The sequence below is a fragment of the Perognathus longimembris genome, chromosome 4 (assembly GCF_023159225.1).
Source record: "Perognathus longimembris pacificus isolate PPM17 chromosome 4, ASM2315922v1, whole genome shotgun sequence".
Taxonomy (NCBI): Eukaryota; Metazoa; Chordata; class Mammalia; order Rodentia; family Heteromyidae; genus Perognathus; species Perognathus longimembris.
This window is the reverse complement of record NC_063164.1, coordinates 22,219,165-22,239,014: the sequence shown is the minus strand read 5'-3', so window position 1 is coordinate 22,239,014 and position 19,850 is coordinate 22,219,165. Positions and strand designations below refer to the sequence as shown.

The 19,850-nt window shown below is 34.8% G+C and overlaps 1 protein-coding gene across 3 annotated transcripts in view; it reads right to left on the bottom strand.

The window, feature by feature from the left end:
* Nucleotides 1–19,850, bottom strand: part of Kansl1l (KAT8 regulatory NSL complex subunit 1 like) — a 98,803-nt gene that overhangs the window by 58,230 nt on the left and 20,723 nt on the right. For all 3 annotated transcript variants that reach the window (XM_048344838.1, XM_048344839.1, XM_048344841.1), the window contains one exon: nucleotides 10,274–10,415. In XM_048344838.1, coding sequence (XP_048200795.1) covers nucleotides 10,274–10,415 — 142 coding nt within the window. The remainder of the gene's footprint in view (nucleotides 1–10,273; nucleotides 10,416–19,850) is intronic.

The following is a 19,850-nucleotide window of genomic DNA, read 5'->3' as shown; positions in this document are numbered from 1 at the left end:
AAAATACCTTAGACTAAAAGTTCTATATCAAGATAGCATTAGCTAACCTTCAATTTCTTTTCTTAAATAACTCAAGAATCTGTAAGAACAAAGAATATACTATTTTCCTATTCATCATCATAATAATTAACTTCTAGTAAAAAAAATTAAACAACCTGATACAAAGTGATATAAAGATAAACTGTAAAATACAGATAAGATATGTTGTATTCTGATAGCATACTTGTTGGCTTTTCCATAAGATTTGTTTCTTCTTTCAGCACGAGGAAATGAACTCATTATATTATGCATGCTATGCAAATGGTCTACCTCAGAGCTGCCCCCTTGGTTCTCATAATGCTATCCTTAATAATACAAGGAACCAAGAAAAGTATCTTTCTTGGCATTTTTACAGGGAAGCTTATATTTCTTTCCATAAAATAATTTATTTTAAGCCATACACCAGTGGCTCACACCTGTAATCCTAGCTACTCAGGAGGCTGAGATCTAATGATCATGGTTCAAAGCTAGCCAGGCAAGAAAGTCCATGAGACTCTTTTCTAAAATAAACTATTCAGAAAAGGCTGGAAGTAAGGCTGTGGTTCAAATGGTAGAGCACTAGCCTTGAGCCAAATTAGCTCAGAGACAGCACCCAGGCCCAGAATTTAAGCCTCAGGACTGGAAAATAATAATTTATTGTGGCCAATAGTAATAACTTATTGTGGCTAACAGACATGTGAAAATTCTCAACATCTTTGGCCATAAAGGAAATGCAAATCCAAACAACATTGAGATTCACCCTAATTAGAAGGACCACAATCAAGGAAACAAACAATAACAGATGCTGGCTTGGAGGGTGGTGAGAGGAAACCCTAATACACTGTTGGTGGAAATGTAAACTTGTTCCACCACTATGGAAAGGAGTTTGAAAATTCCTACCCTTTGTTCCAGCAATTCCATTCTTAGGCATTTATTCAAATGATTACAAACTAGGATATAATAAGGCTACCTATACAACCATGTTCATTGCAGCACCATTTACCATAGCCAACATATGTAATCAGTCCAGATGCCCTGCAATGGATAAATGGACTAAGAAAATGTAGTACATATACACAATAGAACTTTACTGATGCATTACAAAATGATACTGCATCAATTGTAAAGAAAAGAGGGGGAGGGAATGTTCTAGAAAAAAAATATGCTAAGTGAAATAAGTCAAGCCTAGAGACACAAAGGATGTATCTTTTCTCTCATATGTGAAACCTAGAATTAACTTATAAATATATAATAAACACTCTGGGTGGTATCCAGATGTATATATTAATCAAATTGTGGTAGATTCAGGGGAAAATTCAAAATGGTGTAATTCCTTTAAAAGGCTAATTTACGGTACAACAAAATAAACACTCAAAAGAAGTATGGAATCAAAGGGAGGAAGGTAGATGAAAGAAGAGGTGGGGGGAATGAAGTAATAAAATTCAATCCATATCCTATAAAATTAAGAATATTGAGAGAAAGGGTGGGGTTGAGAGGGATGGGAGAGAATGATGAAATGTGTAATATTGATCAAGATGTATTGGTTTCATGAGCTGGTTTTTGAATGCCAACTCCTTTGTACAAAGATAATAATAATGTAACAGTAATGATAAAAAGAGTCTCATAGACCTTTCTGCTGCAATCCCCAGATCGCAGCCTCCTAAGTAGGTAGGATTTAATGGAATGAGCCATTGGTGCCTAGTTTTCCACTAATATTAAAATTTTTATTTTAATAGATATTATAAAAATGTATAATCAAACATGTAAAAGTAAAGTTTAAACAACAATTATATAATATTGCTCAAAATAAATAGAATATTAAGGTATACCATCTAGATACACATATGAAACTTAGTCACCAACTTAAATGGAACTCATTTTGTTGGAAATTTCCAAATTGCTTTGTACTTAACTTTTGTAGAACTCTATGTGCTATAAAAATTTTGTAATAATATATCTATTAAAATGATCAAAGAAGAGATTATCTGGAGATCTTAAAAGGGCTAGGAAATCACTATAACTAAAGACTCTTGTAAAGACAGTATAAATAATGAAAAAAGTAACTACAGTAATTTAATGAAACAAATGTCCATTAGGAAACTACTTGAAGATGATTCCCTTAAATGTAACAAGCATATAAGCATAAACAAACATTTCCACCATTTTTTCCACTTTCCTAAAGACCCACACACTACTTTCCTAGCTTCTCCTGCCAAGCATGTACAACTCATACTTTCTGTTTCTTTGAATACCATAGTACGTCATCATTCCTGAGACCAAACCCATCACTAAGCCTTAAAGAATGCCTTTTCTACCATGTGTCCATTAAGAAAATTGCTATTTATCCTCCAGAATCATACTGAGATATCAACTCTTTCTCTTGATGTTTTCTCTGAGTGTCTGACCCCTAAATGCTCTATGTCACTTCTGTATGTTACTAAAGTATATATTGTCATATATCATATCACAATTGTTTACATGTTCTCTCTCCCTTAACAGAATATAAGCTCATATTAGGCACTGATGACTTTTTCTTTTTAAATTTGTATTTATTTATTTTGCTTGCTCCTGTGTCCGTCCTGGGGCTTGAACTCAGGGCCTGGATGCTGTCCCTGATCCTGTTTGTGCTCAAGGCTAGTGCTCTACCACTTGAGCCGTAGCTCCACTTCCAGCTTTTTTGTTAGTTACCTAGAAATAAGAGTCTCATGGACTTTCTTGCCAGAGCTGGCTTCAAATCACAATCCTTAGATCTCAGCCTCTTTTTTTTCCTCCCAGTCCTGGGGCTTGATCTCAAGACCTGAGCACTGTTCCTGGCTTCTTTTGCTCAAGGCTAGCACTCTACCACTTGAGCCACAGTGCCCATTTCTGGCTTTTTCTGTTCATGTGGTGTTAAGGAATTGAACCCAGGGCTTCATGCATGCAAGGCAAGCGCTCTACTGCTAAGCCACATTCCCAGCCCCAGATCTCAGCCTCTTGAGTAGCAAGGATTACAGGCACAAGCCAATGGCACCAGCTCATAATTTTTATTAATGTTTTTACATTCAAATAGTTTTACAAGGGATTACATTTTAGCATGTCCATTTGTGTGTATAATGCATCTTAATTGGAAACAGTCCTCTGTCACTCTCTCCCTCTCACCTTTTCCTTCCTCCACCAGTCATATCAAGTTTTCTACTTCCTTTTTCACATACATACATTATTATGACTGCATTCATCTACTCTTCCATTTTCCATTTATTCTTCATTTCTTACTACCCTCTCCCATATAAAAACATACATGAGCTTCCTGATATTCATTTTGCAAAACTGTCAGTTAATTACTTACAGAGTTTATACCATGGTGTTTCATTCTTGCATACACGATACTTTAGTCAACTTAATATTGTGTTTGGGGTGGGGGCTTACACACATACTGAATCTAAGATTTACTATGAGAAGAAACATGTACCCTTTGTCTTCCAGGGTCTAATTTACATCATTCAGTATTTTTTTTCTAGATTCATCCATTTCCTTATAAATTACATAATTTCATTCTTTCTGATATCTGTGTATGTATGCCATTTTAAAGTTATTATTTATTCACCTATTGCAGAAACCTTAGTTGTTTCTATAACATGGCTACTGTGAACAGTGTTGCGATGAACACAGGTGTGTTAGGTGCCTTTGTGTATTCTGTCCTGCAATCTTTCAGATGAATGTCCAAGAGTGGTATGGCTGAATTATAGGGTAGTTCTAATTTTAGTTTTCTGAGAAATCGCCATACTGCCTTTCATAGTGTTGGCACTAATTTACATTTCCACAGTTTTCATTCCCACAGTATATTAGGGTCCCTTTAGCCCCCCAGCATTTGTGGCTATTCATATTCCTGATGATGATCATTCTGATTGGCATTGGAGGGTATTTCAGTGTTGTTTTGACTTGCATTTTCATTATGGCCAGGGAAGTTCAGCATTTCTTCTTTGTACTTTTTCTGAGAAGGATCATTAACTCTTTTGTTCATTTATTGCTTGGGTTACTGATACTTTGGAGTTTTAATACTTTACATATTTTAGTTACTTACATATTTTAGTTATTAGACCTTTGTCAAATGACAAAGTGGCAAATGTTTCCCAGGCTATTGGCTGTTGTTACTTAATGACAATGTCCTTAGCTATACAATAGTTTTTTGAGTTTTTTTTTTAGCTTAATAAGAGCCCTATCTGTCAAATCTCTCCCATTTGCAAAGTGCTAGGAAATCTATTTAAAATATAATAGTATTTGTTGAATGTTTACCTACTGAGAATACTATGTCATGCAACAAAAGCTTTCCACAAAGCAAAATTACAAAGAGATATATAGTAATATTTAGATTAAATAATATTTTTTAGGATTGTATGAGAATTATTTATATTTTACCTTCTATGGAAAATATATTTCAGGTTTCAAGCAGTCTATAATTTGCAATACTTCAAATTTTAAGCAGCCTGTAATTTTAGGGAAACAATGTATTTTTAAGCTAGAGAGAGGCTATGTTATAATTTCCCCAAATGGAATTAAAACAGTATTTATTTTTGCAACCATTGCTTAACTCCCTCCAATAAACTAAAATCCTTCAAAATTTAAGAACTCTATAGGTTTATGTTCACTAATGTAGACCCTAAACACATAGTAGATATCTAACTCTGTGTGAAGATAAAGAGTAAAGGAGGAGTGAATTTTAAAAAAAAAACCAGACAAATTTTAATTTTAAGTATTTCAAAGTAATAACAAACATAACTGTCATTTATATTTAAATAACTCCAAATTTAGCAAATGTTCTAACATGAGGCACTTTGTCTACTCTTGGAAAGTGAAGATCAATAACGAAAAGGAAAATATGGCTAAAACTATGATGATCACTTGAGTTAGTGAAAATATTAATAATATAATCATCTACCAATATTTTCCTTTGCTGTTGGAGGGAGTGGGACAGAGGAAAGAAAAGTTTTGGTAATTGTCACAAGTGTTGTCAAAAGGCTCAAAAATAACTTTAAATGTCCAAAAAAAAAAAAGTCTGGCATATGACCTTTTAAAAAAAATACTACTTTCTAAGAGATGGATATTAGGCTCACAAATGAGAGGTAGTTTTAGAGACTATATGGCTTTTGTCTCTGTATTCTATCCTTACAAACAGTCTTTCTGTAGTTCACTAGATTTTCCTGATCCTTCTGATTTTTATGTTTGGATATACTATTAAATATTTCTCTGCTCTCATTTTTATTAAAACTAGGACTGCTAGAAAATATTTCTCTGGCATATTCTATTTTTTCATTAATGACATACTTAACTGTCATAATAGATACTACTAAAATAAAGATATATGTTCTTTGTTGCAATAAAGTTCAAGAAAGTACTCAAAATATAACCAGGAATGCAAGTCCATCTGTAGGCTTCTTCCTTCATCGCACTTGTAATCCCAGATACTCTGGAGGTGGAGATCAGGAAGATAACCAAAATGTTAGTGAGACCTCCATCTCAGTAAATAAGCCAAGCCTAGTTGTGCACACTTGTTACACACGAGGAATAAGTAAGAGGATCAGATCCGAGGCTGACCCTATACAAAAATGAGATCGTATCTTTAAAAAAAAAAAAAAAAGGACTAAAGCAAAAATGGACTTAGGGACTGGCTCTAGTGTTAAGGCATCTGCCTAGTAAGTGTGAGACGCTGAGCTCAAAGTCTAGAACTATAAGAAAAAGAAGAAAAGAGAACAGAAGAGAAGAGAAGAAGAGAAGAGAAGAGAAGAGAAAAGAAGAAGAGAAGAGAAGAGAGAAGAAGAGAAGAGAAGAGCAGAGAAGAGAAGAGAAGAGAAGAGAAGAGAAGAGAAGAGAAGAGAAGGAAAGAAGAGAAGGAAGGAAAACTTTTTGTTATCTTCTGGTAGCAAAGAATCTTAGATAAGACCCAAATGGATTAAACAATGAAATAAAATAATTGACAAACTTGATTTCATCAAAATTAAAGCCTTTGTTTTTTGAAAAAGCAAACCTGCACATGTGTATTTATCACAGCATTTTTCACAATAGCAAAGATGTAGAATCATCCTAGGTACCCAATAAACAATGAACAAATAGAGGAAAAACTCTCTATAAGCTATATACACCATAAAGTACTATTCTGCTACAAGAATGAAATTATGTCATTAACAGGGAAATAGATGGAACTGGAGACCATCATGTTGAGTGAAATAAGTCAAGCTCAAAAAAGCCAATTGTATGTAGAATCTAGACTGTAAATAATGGTGATGACAATGATGATAGGGCATATATAAAGGTCTGTCTAAAAGGGATACCAAAAGGAATGGGGAGGGGAAAAAATGAGGGTACAGGGATGGTAAAGAGAATATGTATATGCACATGCACACACACACACACACACACACAAAGACAGCATAATGAAATACTAAATACTGTTAGAAAAGAGAGAGAAAAGGGAGGGGTGAGGAAAATAACAGATGTCGCAAATTAGTTTGAAGTATACTGTACACACCTATGGAATTACCATAATCCCCTTGTATTATTAGTGTATGCTAATAACAAATAGTAATAATTTCTAAAAAAAAACTCACAAAATAGAATAAAAGACTTTTTACAGTGTGCTATTAAAAAAGACACAATTTAAAAAAATTAAAAGTCAAGCCAGGCTGGATGCTGGTGGCTCACACCTGTGATTCTAGCTACTCAGGAGGCTAAGATATGAGGACTGTGGTTCAAAGCCAGTATGGACAGGAAAGTCTGTGAGACTCTTCTCTCCAGTCAACCACAGGAAAACTGGAAGCAGTGCTGTGGCTCAAAGTGGTAGAGTGCGAACTTTGGGCAAAATAGCTCAGAGACAGTGCTCAGGCGAAGAGTTCAAGTCTCACAACCAGAAGGAAAAAAAAAAGTCAAGCCACATGAGAAGAAGAAAGTATTCAGGATAGATAAATTTGAAAATGTCTTATCTAGTAGATGTAACTTGATAAGAAGCAATATAACTACCTAGATATGTTAGATTTCCTATACCAACAGTTAACAAATCAGATAAAAGAGAAGAAACCCCACGGCCTGAAATAAAAATAACAGAACAAAAAAATCAGAACAATCAATGTATTTAGTTAACAATGAAAGTGTGAAAAATCATCAGTTCTGTATAACTAACCAGTCCTCGATAACAAAGTGCACACAGGAAAAGAGGCAAAGCTTTAGCTCTTCATATAGATGGGTTATGTAATCAGTGAAATTAAGTTCCATCCACTTTGCAAAAAAAGGAAGATAAAGTTTGTGTATCTCCATCAGGTGTCTGCATAAAAACCTGCTATCCTATAAACTGGAAACCTTGGGCATTCTTCTTGAAGAGTGATGACATTTGATTACCCCAAAATAGGTCCTAGAATGAGGACACCTTTACGTAATCTAGCTTAATAAAAAATGTTCTAGAAAAACCCACATGGGTCCTATGAGATTCCAACAAAAGAGCAAAGCTGTTTAAAAGAAACTTATGGCCAGGCATCCTTGTGGCTCACACCTGCAATTGTAGCCACTTGGGAGACCAAGATCTGATGATTTAGGTTATTAGTCAGCCAGAAAGAACTATCCAGAAAACTCTTATCTCCAATCAATGAGCAAAAAAATAGAAGTGGAGGTTTGGCTCACAATATGGAATACAGTACAGAGCCAAAAAAGAAAGGAAAACAAAACACAACGCTCTAATCCTTGATTTCAAGCCTCAGTGCTACCACAAATAAATAAATAAAAGTAAGCGCAGAGTAAAATAGAATCAAGCAGAGACATCTAAACATGTAAAAAGGCCACATTTAAAAGTATTACAAGCCTGAAACCTCAGCTATCAAACAATAATCTGAAAATACACTTACTACGATAAAAATAAACTATCTCAAACTTATAAAAGGGAAACAAAAGAAACTATCTAAATTAAAAATATATAAATTTAAAATATTGTCAATTAAAAATCAACCCATAAGTTAATGTCCTGGTCAAGTATACCTATAGAGAAAAACTAATGAACTGGAAGACAAACCTGAGGAAATCATCAAACAGAGGGACAAAAAAAAATGAATGAGGAAGTGGAACGTGTGTGGCTCAGGTGGCAGAATGACAGCCTTGAGCACTTTTTTGCCAAAGTCCTTGAGCTCAAGGTCCTAGCTTATGCCCCAGTATAGACACAAAAGGGGAAAAATTAAAAGATGAATACTATGAGAGACAGTGACAGAAGGATCGAATGTCTTAGTATTTGTTCAGAAGAATCTAAAAAGAAAAAGTATAATCAAAAGGAAAATGAAGACTTTCAGAGTGACAGCATAAACCTAGATATTTAAAAAGAAATAAACATAAGTCACAGTGATCCATTGGGAATTGCAGTACACCAAATAATTTTAACACTAGTCATAAGCAATAACAATTAGAATAACAGGACCTGAGAGGCTACAGCTAAACTCTCAATCTGGTGGGGAGGGAATCAAGAGCTTAGCAAAAGGCTGATGGTGGAGAGGAGAGGAGTAGATGGACAGAAAAGAAGACAGAGAAAGCAGAGGAAGGAATTGAGTAAGAGGGAAGAAAGAAGTTGAGTGTTGTGAAAGAAGAAATTATGGACTGGTTGAACAGAGAAGTCAGCATCTCAGATGGATAGAAGTAAAGCAAGGACATGGAGGATGGGCCTGAGGTGAAGGACAAGAACTCAGGTATAAGGGGGGTGAAAGAGGAGAATAGCAGTTTCATGAGAGAGAGAGAGAGAGAGAGAGAGAGAGAATGCACCAAAGCTAAAGGAAGAGATAATCAAAGTGAAGGAAGAAATAAACTGGCCAGATGTGAAGGAGGAGAACTTAGAGATAGGAGGAGCAATGATGGGCAGAGTGCATTTAAAATAAGAGAAGGATTTCCCCAAAAGAGACGTGATGAACAATACAATAGTAAAAGAAAAGCTTCAGATCATTCTCACAGCAAAGCTGCAAGATACAAGAAAGTCAACAAACAAAAACCACTTGCAACCCCTCTCTACATCATCTTGACAATAAAATTAAATTTAAAAAATAATTTGCAAAGCCAGGTAAAGAAGCTATAATTCCAGCACTCTGGAGGCTGAGGAAGAAATATTTCTTGAAGAGATATTTCTATGCCTACATTGGTATACACTCACAATAACTTAAAAGTAGAAACAACTCAAGTGTCCATCATTATAAATATACACAATAGAATATTATTTAGCCTTAGAAAAGGTAAGAAAATTGGATCCGGCAACTACTGGGGAGGCAAAGATCGGGAGGACTGAAATTTAAGGCCAGTCCAAACAAGAAGTTGGTGAGACTCCATCTCAACCAATAGCTGGGGTCTGATGGCATGCTCCTGTCCTCCCAGTAGGAAGAAAGCATAAATAGGAGGATAGCAGTCAAGGCCTGCCAGGGTAAAAATGTGATACTTTACCCAAAACATAGCTAAAGCAAAAAGATCTACAGGTATCATTCAACCTGTAGAATTTCTACTCAACAAGCATGAAGTCCTGAATTTAATCCTACTATATGCTATAATATAGATCAAGTTTACTTAAAAAATTATGCTGAGTAAAATAATATAAGCACAAAAATATTGTGATTTAGCTATAAAAGGTACTAATAGTCAAAAACATATAAATACAGTGCCAGGGATTATGAAGAAGAGGAAAGAGATAATCACTATTTAATGGGTACAGCAAGGCTGAGAATATGGCCTAGTGGCAAGTAGTGCTTGCTCTGGGTTCAATTCCTCAGCACCATATATATAGAAAAGGCCGGAAGTGGCGCTGTGGCTCAAGTGGCAGAGTGCTAGCCTTGAGCAAAAGAAGCCAGAAACAGTGCTCAAGCCCTGAGTTCAAGCTCCAACTGGCAAAAAAAAGGGGGTATAGAGCTTTAATTTTAAAAGATGGAAAGTCATAGACATGGGTGGCTTATTTTAATGTACTTAACACTAAATGTGCATGTGAAATTGATTAGGACAATAAATTTTATATATCACAGTAGGAAATTTAGAAATAATTTATTCATACCTATCAACTACATCCAATAAAGTTGTGACTAGCTTTTAAAAGTGTGATAAAATGATCTTAGTAAACACAAAAGCTTTACACAAAGATAGTATTAATCTATAGCAATTCATATGTCAAAATCATAACACAAACTAGCTATACTTTTATAGCACTATAAAATTCTGTATGAAGAAATGAGAAGAGACTATCATATTAGCAATTTTAACAAAAACAGAACATAAACTATACCTTGGAAGCACGAATCTGCCTGTGAACGTCTGTTAGTTGTTGAATTTTGTATTCTAGCTCTGAAATCTGGGCTTGAAGCCAAGTCCATCGACTGCCAACTCTTGCTCTGTCTACGAGCCACTTCCATTCAGTACTAGAGTTACTGTGAATAAGACAAACACTGTTAGTCAAAGCACAAAAACAATCAAGTTTTCACTGAGGCTGTTCAATAACTTCCTTGACTCTATCGTATAAGTCCAATTGCCTTTACTAAATATCTAATTACATGAAAAGAGAATGGTACAGGGACTTCTAGCCAATTTTTTTTTTTTTAAGATTTAATTCCTTTACCTTTCTACCCCATAAATACTTGCTTTTATTCAATACTATATACCCAGTACCAGAAGAATCTAGTATGACAGAAATCTGATTACAACAGAAATTGAATAAAACTGAAGGTAATAATTACTTAATAGTAAAACATTTACAAAAAACTGTCTAAAATATACTTAGTGCTAAACCTCATGTAATGTACAGCCCAAGAACTGTAAAGTGAATGATGAGCTCTGGCTGATACTGATCTATTGATGTAAGTTCCTTGGTTATAACACTTGGGATAGATGTTGCTAGCAAAAGTCTGTACATTTGTGGGGAGAGAGAATATATCAGAACGGTGTACTTTTCACTCTATTTTGCTTTAAATCTACAACTGCTCTAAAATCTAAGATTTAAAAATGTGTTTGGACATGGAGTACCTCATATAAACCATCACCACAGAAAATATTTAGCAGATCACTTGCTGTTAAACAAAAAGCAATTACTCTAGCTTTGCTATACATAATTTAATTATTATAACAATTTATAACAGTATTTCCAAAGTAGTATTTTTTAAGGATCCTGATTGTATGTAATATAACTGAAGACAGCATGTACCTGAGGATTTTTCTTGGTATTATTGTTTGCTCAGTTTATTGTCATTGTGATTTTTGTCAATTTGATGTTAAAAATAACATTTCACAAATATAGACCGTGAGAAAGAATGTCTAATTAAAATTCACTGTTTGTAGATAGTATTTAATAACACTAAATGCCAATCCTGAAGTTTAGGAAAGGCAAGAGCCATAACAAGCAGTATTCTGCACAGATGAAGATAAACTAGATTTTAATACTCAATGGAAACTAATTTTTAAAATTTATGATCATGGTTGGTAGGAGAATCGTGCCACAACTACATTGGAGTTGAAACAAACCACCAAGACTTCTGTTGTGTTAAAGCACAGCCATTCTGAATAAAACACAAAGTAAGAAAATGGTTTGAACTGAAAGAGGAGGGACATGAAGAAGAAAAAGTAGGTACGGCTTTTCTATAAAGTTGATGGATTTGCAGAAGTACACTGTGGAAGTAAACATGTAAAAATCATATTCTTTTATTGCATTTTGATCCAGTTGGAAAACTTCCTCATAACATGCAATTTAGTTTGGCCATCAAATCAGTGATTAATGATCAAATATAATAAGATAAAAGGAAGTTTCATTTCTTTTTTCATATTATACTTCTGGTAAGGATATTTGGATATTGAAGCAAGTATTACATGGTGCTTTTATGCTCATATATTAAATTATACTGACAGAGAAATGCAGCAACACAAGTTTAAGTAAACTGAATTACGCTGAAGCTTTGTGATGTGTGAAATGAAATTTTTTGGTAAAGGATAATTTATCCTGCATTTTAATAGGAATAAATAAAACTGTTTGCTACGCTGAAAAGTAGCAAATGAGTTTTCCCAGGAAAAATGTTCCCTTGCCTGAAAACATGATTTTCTTTATAAAAAAAAAAAAGCAAAAAGAATTACAGCTGTAAATGTGTAAAAGATAAACATATGGCCAACTTACTCAAAAAAGATTAACACCTGTTGTACACTAAAGTCAAAACATGTTTTATGTAAACAACTTATATAACCAATGATGTAATGACTACCATAACTGGCAGTGTAACCAATAGGAGCATTGCTGATGCAACAAAGAAACCCTAAGATTTGAGACATACCAGGGTATCCAGGCACCTTAGTTAGCACAGAAGTCTGGCCTGCCAAATCCCTAAGAATATTGACTCTTGCATCTCTGAGTGCTGACCTGATCACAGATAATACATGCTGACAGTATGGTGGGATGCCCACCTCTAGGAATGCTTGAGACAAAGACATCTGTGAAGGAGACAACCCAGTCAGTGAGAGACCAGTCATCCTCCCCCCCACCCCCTCACCCCATAAAAAAAGGTTGCTCATGCCTTCAGTCCCCATTCTTGTGTGCTTCAAGTCACTGTTTAACTTGCTTAAGGAAGTACAAGCTGGTTAAAGTCATTTTGAGTACGATTTCTCTTGTTTTAAAATAGCTAACATTCTAAACCAACATCTCTGTTTTGATTTTGAAATATGGCTCCTCAAAATGAGTCAGAGCTTTTCAATACTTTGTCTTAGATTACCAAGGTTTATAGAGATATGTGATTTAATTTTGCCTTTAACACAAAGATTTTATTTACTAATACAATTGTGACTTTTAAAAAAGGACAATACAGCTATAAAAACATGATCATTTCAAGCCAAATAAGATTTGTCCTGAAAAAAATAAACTGGACTAACCTTCTCCACCAATATTTGCTTACCAGAAAGACAAAAATAAAAACAAAATCCTTTCTTCCCTGTAATTGGGGTCCTTTAGGTCAGAGGCTAGCAAAAATCTTCTGTAAAAAGGTATATATTAAACTTGATGTGGTAACTCACCCCAGAAATCCCAGTAACCTGAGAGATATGAGGATTCTGGTTTGAGGTCAGGCTGAGAAAAAGGCTTGTGGGACCCTCTCTCCACAAGTCAGATGCTTCTGTAATAGCTGTGATACAGCCACAGTGGGAGGCATGGGTAGTCCAAAGCCAGCCCAGGGGAAAAGGGCCAGACTATCAGAAAAATAACTGAAAGTAAAAAGGGCCAGGTGATTGAAAGTTTGTGTAGCAAAAGGGCACTGTACAGGATTCAAACCCCATAATACCAAATAAACAAAACTTTAAAAGAATAAACATTGTGCTGATGGGAAATATTTTAGGTTTTTGTAGGCCACATGGTCTCTGTAAGAACTACTCAACTCTTACTACTTGTTTCATATAAGAACAGCTTGGACAATGCCTAAGTGACTCAATAACTTTTCCAGAAACAGGTTGTGGGCCAGATAGGACCATGGATCCTAATTATCCAACCTGGGATAACGATTATCTTTTCATATGCATCTCCTTCTTCCAAAAGGATTATGATTTCCTTTAAAGACATGCCTGTGCACATATTTTGTCTGTTTTCCTGTGTCATCTTTCTATTATTGATACAAGGCCAGTTTCAAGCCTGATTTCAAGGACATGGGTACTTGGCATTTAATACTATATTGACATTCTGATTTATGAGGTTATCAATCTGTTTAATATATGTATATTTGTGTGTATATGTATACATATGCATATGTGTATATATGTAGATTTTCTATAAATGGTCTTCACTGAAAAAGTTCCTGCCCATTCCTGGTTTATAGTTATTAGTGTAAATGATTTTTTTTCAATTGTTTTATATCTAGAAAAATAATATACTATTTCTCCTTTTGTACTTTTAAATATAAAATCAATTTTCTTTCTAGCACAAACATGCATAGTCATGATGGCTTTTAAAAGTAAGTTTTGCTAGGCTCTATTTGATATTTGACTTTTTGTAGCTCACAAAGTTGATAAAAGAGCTGCTTGGGTTTTTTTTTGCAATGTTTTGGAAATATTTTTCAAATGAAGCTAAGGCTAGCTTCATAAAATGAGTTACAAAATGTTTTCCTATGTTTTTCTAAGGTATAAGATTGGAATGACATTTTCCTTAAATTTCAATAAAATTAGTGAAGAAATCTGAGCCTGAATTCACATGTTGAATATTTTTTTAATTAGAAATTCAAGTTCTCCAATTGATATAAGTAAGGTTTCCTCTGTATCTGATTTGGTAATTTACATTGTAAATACTCAGCCTCTTTGGTCTGAATAGCTAAATTTATTGCTACAGTTAACTCTTACTACTCTATTCTATGATAGCTTCAGTAGTGCACTTATTTCTCTCCTGCTATTGCTTTTGTTCTAATAATTTGTGTTTATCAACTTAATCTTTTCCAAAAACTGTCTTTTAGTTTCACTGATTTTCTCTATTGCTTTTGTTTCATTATGTACTGATTCCATCATTCATTTTTTCCCCTTTATGGTTTGGGCTTCATTTACTGTAGTCTTATTGCATTTTTCAAAAATTGCTTTTGCTGTTGTCATTGACACAGAATTTCACTATGTAGCCCAGAGGCCGAGGCACAAACTCAGAATCCTCCTGAGTGCTAAGATTACAGGTGTGAGCCACCATGACCAGCTCTTACAGGATAAGTGGAACTTAGACTATGGACTTTACACCATTCTACCTTCCTAACACAAACATTTACAGTCAAACCTTTTTCTCCCACCTAAGTACTAACCAGGCCCAACTTTGCTTAGCTTCTGACATCAGACCAGACAGATACATTCTGGGTGGTATGGACATCAACTCAAAACTGTTTCTGACAGAGTTGCTACAGTAATTTAATAGCCTAATGATATTAAAAAGAAACTAGTACACAGTATGTTGTTTCTTTTGTGAATAAAAGAAATGTGAAATATATAGTTTCTTTTATTATTTCTCCTTGATCCAAAATTTGATGTTTAGTTTAATCTCTGCAAGTTGTAGACCCACGTATTTATCATTTCTTCTTTTTTTTTTTTGGCCAGTCCTGGGCCTTGGACTCATGGCCTGAGCACTGTCCCTGGCTTCCTTTTGCTCAAGGCTAGCACTCTGCCACTTGAACCACAGCGCCACTCCTGGCCGTTTTCTGTATATGTGGTGCTGGGGAATTGAACCCAGGACCTCATGTATACGAGGCAAGCTCTCTTGCCACTAGGCCATATCCCCAGCCCCTTATCATTTCTTCTTTCCATTATCTAGATCTAGGTTTTTACCAAGAATAATTTTCCCTCATCCTGAAAACTGTCTTAAAATTTAAGGCATTTATACATCCAACTTTTCTCAGCCTTTGATTATTTGGAAATGCCATTTTATTCTTATTTTTTAAATATTACTTCAGTGGTTAGAGAATTTTATTATAATCTCTTTCTTCATCACTTTATATTAATCTACCTTTTAAAAAACATTTTACTGATATGTCAGGAGCAATTTTTATTTATTGAACATGTCTTCTGAATGTCTGTTAATCTGGAAAACCAAAAGTACTTTTCTTTCTTGGATATTGTTACTTTTTACCTTTAAAATTTCAGTGATTCTCTACTGACTCTTCAATTTCTCCAGTTTATTTTTTTTTACATTCTTGAGCATGTTCAAATAGATAGTTTTAGCCTTTACCAAGTAATCACACTGTCTCTATTATTTCTAGTTTTGTTTATTCATGATTTTACTCCTGCCTTGCATATATAGCTATTTTTGTATATACACACATATACAAATATATGTACACAAATGTGTAGCAGTTGGTCATTCACATACTATATAAATATGTCAAATACAGATTTTTATGGTCTTCCTTTCAAAATGATAACATTGCTTTGATAGGTCATTAAATGACTTGCTGCTCGACTTTACTAATTTCACCTTGCTTTTCAAGGCTTTGTTCGAGCAGATATAGAGTAGCCATCACACTAAAACACTTATTAGCTTGAACTTAATTGAGTTAGACTTTCTGAGAAAAATAACCAGCAAATTAGCAAGTCTGTAGGCGATCTTTGGCTATGACATTTTCATATATAACTGGGTAGAGAAAAAAATGGACACTTACCTTTTGAAGCTATTAGCAAAAACAAAAATAATATAGACTACCTTTGGAGTCAAATCTAAACCAGCAGATACCAGGGTAGGAAGATAGTTCAACTTTCCATAAAGGCACACCCTCTTATAATCACAAAGGGTAATGGATTGTAATTCCCAAAGAGCAAAGTCAGGGACAAAGCGGGACAAGGGAAAAGAATCTTCTTCAAAAGGCAGAATTAGAGTTCTACTAAGACCTAACTCCACAATTAAAGCAAGATGTTTTACTATTCAACAGACTAGCAATTATCATAAATATCCTCATTCTTTTGCCCAAATTACAGGAGCTTTCTTATTCTTACTTAGGAAAATGCATAGGAGATAGAAGCAAGAGGTCAAGAGAGCTAGAAAACATCTATTAGTATATAAATCATCATATCATGATAAACTAAGATTAACTGGTACATTTTATGTATGAGAAAATAGTGTGCATAATTTGAAAGGTCACAACAAAATGACTGAAAGGAATGAAGTACATCCCAGCACACCCCACCCAGCCATCTGTTATTATTATTGCTGTTCTTTTTCGTTCCTCCTCTCCTTTTTCTTCCTGTTATTTGTTGTGTTGTTGAGATAGGGTCTCATGGTATTACCTAGTCTGGTCCTGAAGTTGCAATCCTCCCTGCTTCAGCTCCCAAAGTGCTGAGATAACAGTTGAGAGCCACATTCTTCTCTATTTTTTGATATCCAAACATCTTATGTTTTGCTAAGTTTTTTGCCAGTCCTGGGGCTTGAACTCCGGGCCTAAGCACTGTCCCTGGCTTCTTTTTCTTTTTTGCTCAAGGCTAGCACTCTACCACTTGAGCCACAGCACCACTTCTGGCTTTTTCTATATATGTAGTGCTGAGGAATTGAACCCAGGGCTTCATGTATACGAGGCAAGCACTTTTACCACTAGAGCATATTCCCAGCCCTACTTCCCATATTTATATGCAGGTAAGTGTGATTAAATGACAAAATCCTTGACAATTAAATATGATCCAAAATAATGGGTAGAACTTCTGAGCCATACCATTAAAATGGGTTAGATGGATCTTCAAGAACAAAAAGGTATGGAAATAAGGTGACATGCTTATGAATCAGGTTCAACAATGGAGGCAAGAGCAAGACTTTAGGTAATAAAGCCAACAGGTCTCCATAAAGCCTGTGAAGCATATTCAAGTTTTAATTGTTGAGTAAGAGAAAAATAAATTCTACATATTTATGTGGGGGGGTCTCCTTGCTATGGCAGCATAAATCTCACCAGAAATCCTTTATCTTTAGAATCATTTAGGTTCATGAGTTCTCATTTAAAATGTCCAGTCTTTAAGCTTCATTGAATTAACTTAAATGTACTACATTTAGCTGCACACATAGGTATTGAAATTCATGAAACAAGTAAAATTAATTTTAAAATACTTGTTTCCAGGAATCTTAGCACATATCTATAATCCCAGCACTTGAGAAGCTGGAGAAGGAGGATCACAAGTTCAAGGACAGTCCAGGCTATGTAGCAAGACCCTATCTCTAAAACCACACATGTGAAATGCCATCTCTAGGAACTAGGCATGAACATAAGCCTAATTAAAAGGTAAGGTTTAAAATCTGTGATCACTTAGGGTACTGTGGATGTTCTGACAGTATCAACATTTCCAGTTTATGGATTCAAGATGTCTTTCCATCTATCTCTCTTCAATTTTTTTCATCACAATATCATGTCATTATCAGATCATGTCATCATCACTGCAACATGTCAGACTTTTACTTCTGATGAAATTTGTTTCAAAATGTTTTATTATTTTGATTTCTTTTGTAAATGGCCTTGTTGTCTTGATTTGTAGTCCAAATTTCTTGGGCATGTAGTAAAAAACAATTTGGTGTGTTGATTTTGTATTCTGACACTTTAATAAAACTATTAGGTATGATTTATATTTTCAAAATTTTCTAAAGACTAGCCTTTAAAAAGGGTTCCTAATCAAAAGGGAATACAAGTTGTTGCATTATGCAATTTTGCCTAAATCCTGGCAACACCCATGGTGCCAACTACCTAAACTAAAAATTTCAGTATTGGTTTAAAAAGAGTTCATGTGTCAGCCAGGTAAATTTAGTGTTCCTACAAATCCAAACCTTCCTGAAGACAGAAAGAGAGAGAAGTTGGGGAATATTTATGTACTTCATAGCTGTTGTCCTCTTCTCCAAAGTGAAAAGATTTTAAAACTGAGTGGTCTTTTAGTCTTAACTGTTCTTATAAAATTTTCATATAACATGGAACATTGACAAGGAATGACATACATAATAGAAGAAACAAACATATTTTTAAAGTAAATTGAAACATTTGCTCCACTAGTTTCATAAGCATTTTTGGTGTGTTCATGCATATATCTCTTTTGTTCATGAAGCCAGGAAGCCACACTGTTTTCCAAGCCAAACAGTAGATAAGAACCTAAATGAAGGAGAAAGCACAGCTAACAAGTGGCAAAGAGAAACTGTAACTCCTGGGATAACAAATCTAAAACTCCTGAAGGGAACTGGTGATGGCTCTGCCAAATAAAATGGGCTTTGAAAAGAAGACAAAGGTGATCAAAACTCGTCCCTAGCACCGCAAAAAACTCAAAATAAAACTAACACTATCCTTGTATTCACCAAGGCAACTACCACTAAGCCAAAATTAAGTAGAAACATTTCTGCTCTAGTACCTAAATGTAGTTTTGAATAACCTTATGTTCTATAAAAATAAAATCGCTGCATTTAGTGAAAATAGTAACAGACAGCACAAAACGGATCAAACTTTAAAATCTGAGCTCCAACCAAGTAATAATTCTTATAAAAACATTATTTCCATTGGTATTTGTATCTAAAATAAACCAGACCATCCTTTAAAGCTTCATGCCCTGGGGCTCATGCTACTTCCTTTGAAGTGTGTCTTTGAAGACATTCAGTTTTAATAATGCCAGTTTAATAAAACACAAATATATAAAGATATCATCTAGAGATAGCCTTTTTCATCCATTTCTTTTGTAACTAGGGGAATATTGTCAGAGCTTATTAAAGTGAACTTGTAGCTTTCTCAGATCTTTCAACACAGTACACACACACACACACACACACACCCCAAATCTTGAAACCAATAAACCAGCAATTCACTGAGTGATAGAAAGGTACTTCTGCAAAACACTCAACATTTTCTTTCCATACTTATGCACTCCTATTCTCTCTTTAGTTCTGATAATGCTTCGTACTGATCACTTAAATACGTTAACATATTTGAAGTGGTTTGGAAACAATCTAAACCTAATGCCACAAAACATTTCCCTATATTAAAAATGGCTATGTTAATTCACATTTTAGAATGCAACAGAACTGTGTGCATTTAAGAACAACACTAAACATAAAGTATTAATATTTTCAAAAGTCTTAAAGGGTCAAGAAAAGAGAACCAGGGCTGGGAATATGGCCTAGTGGCAAGAGTGCTTGCCTTGTATACATGAAGCCCTGGGTTCGATTCCCCAGCACCACATATATAGAAAACGGCCAGAAGTGGCGCTGTGGCTCAAGTGGCAGAATGCTAGCCTTGAGCAAAAAGAAGTTAGGGACAGTGCTCAGGCCCTGAGTCCAAGGCCCAGGACTGGCAAAAAAAAAAAAAAAAAAGAGAACCAGCAAAACAGGAAGTTGGGCTAACAAGGGGAATGAAAGAAGATGACTAAGGTTGAATACT